Source organism: Jatropha curcas, chromosome 4, assembly GCF_041381405.1.
Source record: "Jatropha curcas cultivar XTBG-Jc1 chromosome 4, XTBG_Jcur_1.0, whole genome shotgun sequence".
Lineage (NCBI taxonomy): Eukaryota > Viridiplantae > Streptophyta > Magnoliopsida > Malpighiales > Euphorbiaceae > Jatropha > Jatropha curcas.
Window position 1 is genome coordinate 30,982,711 of NC_143154.1, and position 12,194 is coordinate 30,994,904.

Sequence of the window (12,194 nt, forward strand, 5' to 3'; positions counted from 1 at the left end):
AACAGAATGCTTTGAAATGAGTTGTGCAAATCATTAATCTCTAAAGTCAACAAAAACCAAACCTTCATGTGAAAATCAGATTTGTACTATTTACATAAATAATCTAACAAACAAGAAGCAACTGACTAGTGAAAAATGCTGTTTCAGTTTGTAAATTGCATAAAATCTATACTAGGGGACAGAGGGGGAGGAGTAGGGGAGGAAGGGAAAGCCCATCAACAACAAAATCTTTGGACATGCACCCTATTAAGCAAATTTAGCCATTATATCGCCAACACTAATTTACCATATAAATTGAATGCAATGCACATATCTTTTTTTTTTTTTCGCATCCAAACCCTGTCCCTTTTTGTTCTCATTCGTTTTTTTTTTATTTTTTTATGTATGCAGTACTTGAGGCACAAACACAATATGCATCGAAACGGGCATCGACTCTTCAGAAAGTAAAAGAAACATCTGCAGCAAAAACTGTGCCAACCAATGGAAAATGGACACAAACGACTCAAATTTGTGCATTTGTAAATTTTGCTTCTCAAACTTAATTCAAACAGCATAGAAGTTGACCGAGGTTGAAGTTTCAGCATCGCTACTAATCAATAGGAGGGTCAATTATCATCTCCTGCATGAAGAGAAATCGGAACTGTGTTGTCACCAAGCATGCTAAAAGATTCTTCTAATTACATTACCAAAGGATAAACTTCAGAAGGCAAACCTTATCACAAACAGGACAGGTTTCGCTTCTTTCCATCCATTCAAGAATGCAAGCAAGATGAAAATGGTGCTCACATTTCGTAGTAATTTTAGGATTCTCTGCATCATACTCTACAGATAGGCAGGGAAAGTTAAAGATTTGCATCACTACCAGTGCGCATGCACACAGGGAGAAGGAAAAAAAGGGAATGCAGCTGAATAACCATATTAAATCATCATAAGAAGCTCATACAAGGGATGAAATAAAATTGTAAAAAGAGCATTACCTTCCAGACAGATGGGACAGACATCCTCCTCCTCTGTTGCTGAAACAATAGGTTCAACTGACTTTGAGAGCTCAACATCTAGCTCCTTTGCTGAATCAAATTCTATATTATTATTTTGTGCTTTACAGTCTGACTCCTTTATGTCTTCACACTTAGCTGAAATTTCTAGAGTATTGATGCCAGTTGTTTCTTGAACAGAACCAGAATTTGCTGTTTGTTCTGCTGCATCATCCTTATTGCTGAAAGTTTCCTGAGCCCCTACTGGAGTTTGAGGACGTCCTGGAGCCACATCAAATGGCATAGGTGGAGGAGGTGGCCTATAAGCATCAGGGACTGATGTGTCAAGGTTTGTATCAACCAATAGTCCCGTAGAGAGGGAAGATGCAGCTCCAAGGCGAGATGATAGTGGGACATGCTCTTCCGAAGCTCTGGGATACTGCAGAAAGATTGAGAGTTCCAGAAGTAATGAAAAGAAAAAAAGTGTGAATTTGATTCTCACCCCCAGTGAACAATAACTAAGCAGCTGATTCCATCACAATAACAAACAACACATTAACCACAAAAATTTAGTGAAGCAAAAAACAAAAATGCAAATGCTTGGGTTTTGTGGCCTGGGTGCAGGGGGAAGAGAGGGGTCTGTGGATTTGACTACCAAGTTTAATTTCCAAAAAGAATAGAATTAACCACACAGTATATAAATCTAATAGGATAAAACAGACACCTATATGCTCAATGATAAAGCTGCCCAAAATAACTTCTGAGCATTTTTACAAAATTGGTATCTAATTAGGATAGTAAAATTGAATAAACCCTATTAATCATAAAAGCAAGTGGAAAGTATCTAAGAAAATGCTCTTAATCATTTAAATAGCAACTACATCTAATTTCTTAATCATAGCAGGACAGCATGTTGAGTTCATTATGAAATCCATACAAAATGTGTTATATGTATATTATCCTCTCTTTCTCCATGCACAACAAATTATATGTATTAAGTTTGGATACATATCTTTACTGATATTTTTTGAAATATCTCATTGTTCTGCATCACCTAGCACAAGCTACACCTCAATTCCTTTAAGAGTTGCTCTCTAACCGATAAACAAACAAAGCACATTCTAGCTACTTGCTGAGCACATTAACACTAGTCCAATCCAAGCAAATCATTAAGAAAAATCCAACAACTTTTCTACTAAATCTTAACAAGAGACACGCCACAATTAAACACAAAAGTTTTAACCGGAGATAACAGAATAAACAAGCATTGAAAGAAGAAGGAAGGAGATTTTTTACTGACATAATAATAAGCTGGTGCACTATTTAATTCAGTTCCCTTGGAAGAACAACAACAGCAACCTCCCATTGTCCTTCTACTTTATCTCCAATATCCATCTAAAACTGTAATCAGTTGATGCATCATGTGCTTCTACCAGCTTCCACCATTAGAAACAATCCTATCCAAGAGCTATACAAGAGCCACCCAACAAAATTAAAAAAAAAAAAAAAAAAAAAAAAAAAAAAAAAAAAAAAAAAAGTAAAAAATAATTAAAACCCATTAAAGGGCACACCTAAAGATATAAAAAACCATCGGTTAAAATCCCAATAAAACCCTAACAAAATCCAGTAGTGAAATTCAAATAAAACTATATCAATCAATCAACCAGCAAAGACCAAAACAGGAAATAAAACCGATTAAAAACAACATGATCTCTTCTATTTGAGCTCATAGATGAATAATCAATACAAGTAATGATCAAAAACAGTTATACCTGGCCCAAAAAAAATCTGAATAGAGTTGAGTACCTTATTCGATTGAAATTTTTACAGGGACTGGAACTGGAATTTTGAATTGGAAAATAGAATTGAAAGGAAAAATGGAAAGAGAAGGGAATCGAGTGTTTTGCTTTAAGGGTGCTTTGTGCTATGGGAAAGAGACGAGAGGACCGGAAAAGAGGCTGCTCTTTGCGAGAGAGGGACTGTTGTTTTGCGTGCGAGAACGACTTTCACTGAAAAAAGAGGACTCTTTTAAATATGCTACTATTATTACAGTCTTATTTTAATTAGATAATCTTCTTGGTAATTACGTTGTTATGAAACGAGTCACCGACCTGCTGGTTTTGCAACTCAATTATATTATTATTTTTAAAAATTTATATAACATCATATGTTTTAATATTTATATTCTTATCATTATATTATATAAGAATAACTACTTATATATACTAATTGAATTTAATAATTAATAACTCTATAATAAATTTATTGTATTAATGAAAATACTTTCTAGTTTTTTTTTTAATAACTATTAATTTCTCATCGACACTGTTAAAAACTGAATTAAATCGGTTTAATTGAATTATTTAATTTTTATTCTATTTTCACTTAATTTAGTTTGATTTGAAAATATCCACTATCAATACAAAAAATAGGTAAATCAACCGGCTCATGGATAATTGGATATAGCAAATTATTATTATTCTTGTTCTTTTTTTTTTTTTCCTTATAGTTATAACCAAGTTCAGTACAGGTGTTGAAATAAGACAAAGGTCTAATCCAATATTGGGCTTTTTTATATAATTTGTCGCCCCAGGACAGTTTGTTATGGGCCAGAAGATGTGAAACTTGGGCTGATAATGGGTCCATGTCTAAAAATTTTATTTCTGGAACAATCTGGGACTAATAATGAGAGAAAACAGAATTTTGCTTAACAGATTACGACTTATCATAATTTTCGTATTTTTCCACAAAATTAACTGATTTTTTTTTAAATTTTCTAGTTAAATATTTGAAACTTAAACGATTTGCATAGGTTCGCATTAGGGTGTACACAAGGCAAATCGATTTCTTTCCTTAATAAAGAAGACTCCTAATGGAGATATTTTTGACTATACGTTTACCATATACGTTTAAACCCTATCAAATATGCAGTAAAATAATCAAAATATCAGAAATCGCTTTAGTGAGTGACCATAACAAAAAAAAAAAAGCAAACAGCAATCTCTAGAGATGTTGAAAAGAAATGGGAGCAGATGGCTTTTAAGTACAAAATATATGCCGTAGCCAATAATGGGTAAGGTGAGGCTCAGTGCACCATGAAAATGGGCAAAAGAGTTTCAAGAGCATTGACTTTTTAAGTAACAGAAATTGACCCGAGCAAAAACCAAATACTGTCCTTTGGATTTGAAATTTGGGGTAGGGTACATTATTTGTTTAGTAAAGACGTCCCTGTCCTATCCTACAAGTCTCTATCAAACTGTAGAAAAATATCCCCATTACACCGAATTCCAGCCTGGCTCATTACAAAACGACAATGCCGTGTAATTTTGGCAATAAATTGGTACCTTCTCCTTGGGACAACCTTCTAGTTCTTCCTATGTTCCAATTGATACATTCTTTTGTGCATTTAATAAGTTTTTACTAGAAATAAGAAACTGTGATTAACATATCGAACGGTTTTAAGTACCTCTACCATTAAAGCAAGAACCTTTGAATTTCAAGTTCAAATATTTAGAATTCATTTAACATATTGAGATCCAAAATCAGATTTTCAAAGAAGAGATCATTAGAAAAAATAGTTTTGAAGCCTTGTATTTATGATTAAAATATATATAAACTTCAAACTTATAATCTTTAATCAATAAAAGTAACCTAAACAACAATTAAAGCCGATTGTTAATAGTAATTATCATTAACTCTACTTTCTAATTCTCATAATTATCAAATGGTCTGTGCTAATAATTGATATTTTGTTGAGACATGTATTTGAAATTAACTAGCATCAGCCAAAGGGTACATGGTTAGAATCTGAGGAAATTGTGTCATTTATCAATGAATAATTCCCCCATTTTCAGTATATGATCAGATCTAATCTAAATGTTAGAGTTTATATGCATATATAATTATACAATGCCTTGAACGTTCAGAGATCTCACTCTATTGGTTTTTCAGCTACTTTCAGTCTCTTTGCTGCATGGGCAAATGCTGCGATCACTCGCACCTCGTTCAACGGAGGCTGCAACAATAAATGCATCAGATTTACGCTAAATGCCTGTGCGTTCATGAGAGAGAGAGAGAGAGAGAGAGAGGGAGAGGAAGAGACCTGTGATGCAAAGTGTTTTTGCACAGCATTAAGCATTTGCTCCCTTGATGAATCAGAATGGGTGCACTAAAATTACCAATTGCATTCCAGCCAGTTAGTTAATATTGTGTGGGACCCCGAATTCAATAAAAGTAATACAGGTTTAATGGCTCAAGTAAGACTTACTAGGTTGAATCTTCTGCAGTATCTCTGTAGTGATTCATTTCCTAGTTTTGTCAAGTTCACCTTCTGAGCATCCACAAAAATTTCAGAATATATTGACATTGCTTCTTGCTAAGTTCTAAATATTTGTCTATCGTGCATGTTACAAAATGCTATTCCGAACAAATGAAACACCGGAATCCAACATCAGAATCTATAACATGATAAGAAAATGATGAAAATAACATCAAATGGTCATAATAGAAACTCTCTTTGCTGGGAGGATAACCAGGCCAGATCTTCCAATTTTGATTCTATATATATGGTAAAGGTGCATGGAGTTTAAGATCCAACTCTCTAGTAAATCATACATTGATGAGGAACCCAACAACTTGCATATACTACTCTATTGAGATCTCTTACCAGTTGAGGTGTGTGAATTATCGATTGCACATCTCTATAACTGCTCCGACTAGTTGACTTTGCTGATGGAATGCATGGCCTCGTCGATCGAACTCTTGGCTTGCTAAGTTTGTGGAACTCACTGCCACTAGCTGCCCAAGGTTTATGAACATCAGTACAAATCTAAATTTATGAAAGTGATAAAAAGATGAAATTCAAGATAAAAATGAAGCTTAATCAAGCAATTAAGCATACAGAAATCATGGTCCTTTTCACCAATGTCAGAGCCGCTGCTAGTATCAAAATCATTATCTTCATCTACTTCATTCCCAGTAGGATGTTCCAACACACTCAATGCGTTTCTTTGCAGCTTAACTTCAACACCATTTTTCAGAACCTTGTATGTCAGAGCATCAACGGTACAAATTCCATTAACCCACAAATAAGAAGGCAGAAAAAATAATAAACTAACTAGTGAACAACAGAATAATTGAGTATTTAATATTTTGCATGCTTTTATATTATATATCATTATTTTCACAACATTCATCATCTTACCTACATAATAAACTGCCAAATTAAATCAGAACTCGAGCCAACTTGATCAGCTAGAAAGAGCTCAATTTGACAATAACTTGACAACACAACATAAAAATTAGATTTCTCCTCTTCCATGATTCACAACAAAAATTTGTAACGAATTGCAAGGAAATTAAATGATTTTCAAAAACCAAAAATTAATATCACAATAACTAAGTCTTATTTTCCAAAATTTCAAACTAATTGGGATAGGTTCTATGAATCTTTTGTTTCAATTCTACTGTATTCATCCAAATAGTAGATCTTTTGAAATCAAATCTTCTTTATATGCGGTTCTAGTTCTATCAAATTTTTTTAAAAAAGTTAAGTATGAAGTAATATCTTCAAAATTTCACTGAGTTTCAATCTTTGTTGAAAAAAAGGAAGAACTTCAAAATTTTCACTGAGTTTTAAGTCTTTTTTAAAATAATCCGTTAAAGATTACAAGATCCAATAAAAAAAAAAAAAAGCAGAAAAAAAACAAATTTTAATAAAAAAAAAAAGTTATTACGTTTAATATACAAATAAGTATATGAAATTGATAGTTGTTAAAGAATACTTTGATTCCTTTTAGATCTTTTGTGGTTCTAGTTCTATCAACTTTCAAAAAAAAAAAAAAAAAAGTATGAAGTATTATCTTTAATTTTCACCGAGTTTCAATCTTTGTTAAAAAAGTAAGATCTTTAAAATTTTGTAAAGAAAAAGAAGTAAGATAATCAAATTTTCACTGAGTTTAGGTCTTTGTTAAAAAGATCTGTTAAAGATTCCAAGATCCAATTTAAAAAAAAAAAAAAGCAGGAAAAAACAAATTTTCTTTAATAAAAAAGTTATTAAGTTTAACAGACAAATAACTATATGAAATTGACAGTTTGTTAAAAGAATTTTTGAAAAGAAAAAAAATATATATATAAAAAAAGAATCATAATTGTGAAATTGCAAAGAATCTTCGTTTTATTTTTTGTTTTAAATCAAGAACTTAATTCCCACCAGAGTTCATCATATTAATCCAAATACATACCTCCACTTCAAGAGCTTAAAAAAATAACGCACTTACTTCGTTACACATGTTGACCAGCTAAAAGAAGATATAAAAATACGAGATATTGCTCCGATGTTGAGGCTAAAAATCTAACGATCTGTCTATAAAGCGCCGTTTTATATCAACACAAATCTTTTATTTAGGAAATAAAACAACCAATTATATGGAACTACAAACGTGTATGCATACAATTTTTTCAGGAAAAATTTAATAAGAAGAAGAAGAATATATAAAGACCTAAATCACCGAAATAGTCTCAAAAAATTTAATAACAGTAACAATATATAAAGACCTAAATCACCGAAATAATCTCTAGATCACCTAAGTGCAGGAAAATTTTTTTCCTGGGGTCATTGAATTAAAAAAAAAAAAACAAGGGTCAAATAAGCAATAAATTATGAATAAAGAAAAATATAAAAAAGGATCAATTTTTTTTTAATGAATGATGGGAGGGACAAAAAAAAACGGAACTCTTGAAAAGCCTTTTAGATTGTAGACCAATGAAACATAAAAAATGAACAAAACCAGTCAAGTTTAAATAACCATATGATATTATGCTAAAAAGCAAATTAGCAATGCAAATGCAACTCAACGTAAGAAAATAAAGAATTGATAGTGCACCAAAAGAAATTGAGATTAAAATAGAGTAAAAAGAAACGTCAACTAGTGCACAAGAAAGACAAAAAGTCACTACTGTTATACTATAGAATGATTAGCGCTGAAAAAAAAAAAAAAAAAAAAAAAAAAGATCAATACCAGCCAATGCCAGCCTCCGAGGCCAACAGCCTTCTTGACCACGCCTTGTAAACCAACCAAAACAGACTTTGTTCTATTATTTCCTGTGACAATGACTTTGGTGTGCCTAGGAAGCACTGATAGCTCTTCATCACCACTTTCCTCTCGAAAGGGAGAAAGAATACGAGAAGGATATAGCTCAGTCTCTAACATCTTCACCCTCCGAATTATGATTCAAAACCCAGATGGTAATTGAAAAAAACATGCAACAGAGTACTTGCTATCTAAAACCCCCAAGTTTTACAGAAAACCCATCAATTTTGGTGAGAGGAAATTCTCAATTAATGTTTGTTGCTAATTTCACTTCAACAGTGAATCCCATGCTCCAATTAGTCAATTACGGTTCCTGAAAAAGCAAAAAGGAAAAAGAACAGTGTCAAGTAAATCTTTTAGAGAGAGAAAAGAAATTTATAAGATGCAATTACTGAGTCACGGACTAAAGATTGAACTCAATAAATGAACCACTGTTTGATTCAGATCAAAGGAGTGTTACTAATTAATCTCTCTTATTCAAGCCTTTCAACTATGATCATAAACCTATCAAAATTCAAGTATCTGACAAGCTTGATCCGACCAATGTTCAGTACAAAAAGGCAAAAAAAAAAAAAAAACCCTAAATTTAATTCCATCGCCACTAGAAGCGAGGAAAGCTTTTGAAAACAAAATCCAAAATTTCTTTTCCTTTTTTAAAATGAGAAGAAAATCCAAATATGAAATCTCTAGTGAGCTTATCATTGAAAAAACAAAGGATATATTCCAATATAGTTTTTTTAAATAAAAGTAAACAAAAAACACCGTAATTAGTAGCTCTAATTCTCCTTAATTGAAATTAAATCGTGAATGACACAAGGTGAGTACCATTACAGCTCAAATAAAATCATCAAACTGTTTTTTGATTTTAAATTAAACCAAAAAACAAAAAAAAAAAATCATCATAGACTATTAAAAGAATAATTATTAAAATCTCCAGCAGCTAATATTCAATACAAATTGATACTTTTATGCATGTCCTTATCTCTCTCCATGCTTATACATAAAAATATACACAAATAGTTTAAAAAAGAGGAAGAAGAAGAAGAAGAGAAATGACTGCGACATGTGAAGATTAGATAGGAAATGGAGCAGAAGCATACGGCTAATACCTGAAGAAAGTCGAATTAAATCGATTCAGATGGAACAAAGCGGATCTGAGAAGTGCGTCGGAGAGATTAACGACAGAGAAAAGAAAAAGAAAAGGTTTTGGAGACGAATTTTGAAAGTGAGCAGTGAAAAAATGCACAGCTTTTGAGGGAGAGAGAGAATAGATATAATGAAGAGGGAAAGGGAGGCAAAAGCACACTAAATGCTTACCAACTGCCATGGAAACGACCTGCCATGTGCCGTACGGTCACACCTTTGTTACCGTCACAACCGGTTTACCGGTTATTACCAGTAAATAAAATTAAAATTAAAAAACAAAGTTGGGCTTTGTTTTTCCTTTGTCTGTTCGCTGGTTTTATAGGGCTATGCTCAGAGCTTACTCGCTTTTATCTCGGCTCCGCTCGGCTTAAGCAGTTTCGGGATTTTTGTCGTATTAGATTTCGAAGAAATCTGGTTGCTGTAGCGCCGTGATCTTGTGGGACCAGAAGTTACAGAGAGCTTTTGAAATATTTAAAGCGTAACCAATAGAATGTGTTCACGTGTGTCCTGTTCTGCGTCTACAGTGCCTTAATTGGTGGTACTGCTATTACGATGCTGCCATATACAAATGATTGAGCTTTTTGTGTATAAATGGTTGCTCCTTTATGACATTGTATATTATTTTTGGTAATTTATATTAATGATAACTAAATTTCGGATTTATTTTCTCTTTAAATTATATAGTATAAATCATGATTAATGTCTAACTACTTTGATTTCAGACTTTAAGTTGCCCTAATTAAAAATTTAATGGCAGGAATAATGGTATAGCTACTTACTCTTTTCTTTCATCGTTCATCTTGTTTGCTTTTTCTTTCTTTTTTCCGATAAATATTAATTAATTAATTAATTATGCTAGAATTTCAAATATTACAACTAATTACTGAGGGATAAAATTCTACTCTTATAGATAATACATAAAAACTTATTATTATATTGCCAATACAAACTAAATGAATTGTTTAATTTTATACTTGAAAATGATTTTGATAAAAAATATAAATTTTTGAGTGGTGATTAATCCTTTATTGATTTTGATAAAAAAAATAAATTATCTGATATTTTAAATATAAATTTCTTTTCTGAAAATTTATTACATGTGATATACACATATAAATTTTAGCTATTACGCATCAAAAGAGAAATAAACTGAGATGGATGCAATACGAATATAATGAGATGAAAGCAACACGAGTACTTTAAGAAATTGTTCCCGTTTAAAAATGTTTGGGATGAAAGCAATTTGAGTACTTTAAGATATCGTCTTGTTTCAATATGTCTACAGTATTATAAATGGATCATAGATATGTAGTAAAATTATTACATGTGACAATTTTGAGCATGGGAAGTATGGTAAATGGTAAGTATAGTATGAGTAGGGGGGAAACCTCCTTTTTGAATAATATTTACTAAATTGGTGATAATTTTTATGGTGAAAAAATTCAATCTCGATACATCTCACTTCTCATCTTCTGTGAGATATAAGAAAACCAATTAGACCACACTAGATTAACAGGACCTTACCAATTGTTACTTAAAAAAAATTAAATAAATTTGGGTTTGAATAATTTAAAACTTGTCTTTTCTTAGCTACTCTAAAAAGAATAAGAGTGGTATAAATAGTAAAATTCTAAAAGAGTTCAAATATATAAATCTAAATAAATTTGGACATGGATATAGATTGTAAAATTCTAAATATATATGGAAACAGGCAATTTTAAATTTACGGATATCCATTTTACTTTCATCCATAGAATATATTACATTATTAGATACCATTAGTCGAAAATCCATATTTATAAATTAAAATTTAAAATTTTCGATCAAACAAAATCAAAGTTTAGTACCAAACTCAACTTGAACAATCTCTCATAAATACATATTTGAGATCAGTAAAAGTAAAAAAAATTAGAAAGTAGGAACCACCGTTGATTAACAGTAACAATTGCAACTAAATTTATGGTTTAGATTTTTTTTAACTGCTTATTTGAAACAAATGAATTACATAAATTTTTATGGAATTCATTTAGAAATCCATAATTTTGTGTTTGAAATGAAAAAATGTATATTTCAATTCTAATAATTTAATTGTACAGAATTGAACATAGCTACACTAAATTCTATAAAAATAATTGGAATTTCCAAATGAATTCCACAAAATTAAACCATTCAACTTTTTATGATAAACTACCGTTTTCCTTCTACAAAATCAATTTTTTAAATTTTTACTTGCTTAATTTATTTATTTATCAAACTTACCAAAACTATGAAATTTTTTTTTAGAAAAATAATTTTCTATTATTGTGTTTTTTATTTTAATATTTTTCATCTTTTATTTTAATATTTTGAGCTTTTTTTTTTGACTACTCACGAGAGAGATTCAAATTAAATATACATTCATCGCTAAATTAAATGCAATAATTTTATTAATATTATTTATTTGTTCTAATAAAATATAAAAAAATTATATTGCATAACATAAATATAATTGATATTTATTATTGCAAAATTATTATTTCAATGATATTTTAGGAAACCAAAGCAAATAAATTTTCAATTATGAATTTGTTTCATAAATGATCATGTGGAATTCAATTACAAATTACACGTTTTGAACTAATCGTACCAAATATAAAAAATTCATTCACAGACGAATTATACTATAATTCATTTACAAATGAATTCCATATTTCGAATTTATTTATACCAAATAGAGTGTAAATCTCCATAATTTTTTTTCTAATTAGAATTCAAATGAATTTACATACTTAGATTTTGATAAAAAATGTTGTTGACGAAAATATTATAATTGAATAGTTTCCATAAAATATAATTAAAAATTAGATAATACAAAATGTACATACTTAATAATGAAAGAGTTTTTGAAATATAATTTTAAATATTAAATACCAAATATGAAAAATGCTATTAGTTTTGGGATTTAAATCTCATCAATAGCAAATTACATTTTCCAAAAATGAAA

General features: G+C 30.5%; 2 protein-coding genes across 4 annotated transcripts; both read right to left on the reverse strand.

The window, feature by feature from the left end:
• Positions 1 to 7: 7 nt before the first annotated feature.
• On the reverse strand, positions 8 to 2,994 carry LOC105645780 (RING/U-box superfamily protein). 2 transcript variants are annotated; one of them, XM_089720244.1, is made up of 5 exons: positions 2,781 to 2,994; positions 2,275 to 2,442; positions 978 to 1,413; positions 713 to 822; positions 8 to 619 (listed from the first exon to the last, which is right to left on the reverse strand). In XM_089720244.1, exons 2-5 carry the CDS (start codon positions 2,338 to 2,340, stop codon positions 590 to 592), a joined length of 642 nt encoding a protein of 213 aa, XP_089576370.1. In that variant the 5' UTR covers positions 2,341 to 2,442; positions 2,781 to 2,994; the 3' UTR covers positions 8 to 589. The 2 variants fall into 2 exon arrangements, with proteins under 2 accessions (XP_089576370.1, XP_089576371.1); XM_089720245.1 differs by having other exon boundaries at positions 2,747 to 2,994.
• A 1,727-nt stretch (positions 2,995 to 4,721) lies between these two features.
• Positions 4,722 to 9,349, reverse strand: LOC105645779 (uncharacterized). Of its 2 annotated transcripts, none has more exons than XM_089720243.1 (7): positions 9,175 to 9,344; positions 7,994 to 8,378; positions 5,875 to 6,016; positions 5,641 to 5,771; positions 5,242 to 5,304; positions 5,077 to 5,142; positions 4,722 to 4,989 (listed from the first exon to the last, which is right to left on the reverse strand). In XM_089720243.1, the coding sequence occupies exons 2-7, from the start codon at positions 8,183 to 8,185 to the stop codon at positions 4,906 to 4,908; spliced, it is 678 nt and encodes a 225-aa protein (XP_089576369.1). In that variant the 5' UTR covers positions 8,186 to 8,378; positions 9,175 to 9,344; the 3' UTR covers positions 4,722 to 4,905. The 2 variants fall into 2 exon arrangements, 1 of the variants encoding a protein (XP_089576369.1); XR_016320464.1 differs by having other exon boundaries at positions 4,970 to 4,989; positions 5,242 to 5,390; positions 9,175 to 9,349.
• Positions 9,350 to 12,194: the final 2,845 nt, after the last annotated feature.

Excerpts from the sequence above, each read along its gene's own strand:
- LOC105645780 (XM_089720244.1), bottom strand. The coding sequence starts at position 2,340 with ATGGGAGGTTGCTGTTGTTGTTCTTCCAAGGGAACTGAATTAAATAGT. Across the intron at positions 823-977 it reads CTGTCCCATCTGTCTGGAAG|AGTATGATGCAGAGAATCCT; the intron begins GTAATGCTCTTT and ends GCCTATCTGTAG. Across the intron at positions 620-712 it reads CCTGTCCTGTTTGTGATAAG|GAGATGATAATTGACCCTCC; the intron begins GTTTGCCTTCTG and ends CTCTTCATGCAG.
- LOC105645779 (XM_089720243.1), bottom strand. The coding sequence starts at position 8,185 with ATGTTAGAGACTGAGCTATATCCTTCTCGTATTCTTTCTCCCTTTCGA. Across the intron at positions 5,772-5,874 it reads TGAAAAGGACCATGATTTCT|CTAGTGGCAGTGAGTTCCAC; the intron begins GTATGCTTAATT and ends AACCTTGGGCAG. Across the intron at positions 4,990-5,076 it reads AAAAACACTTTGCATCACAG|CCTCCGTTGAACGAGGTGCG; the intron begins GTCTCTTCCTCT and ends TTATTGTTGCAG.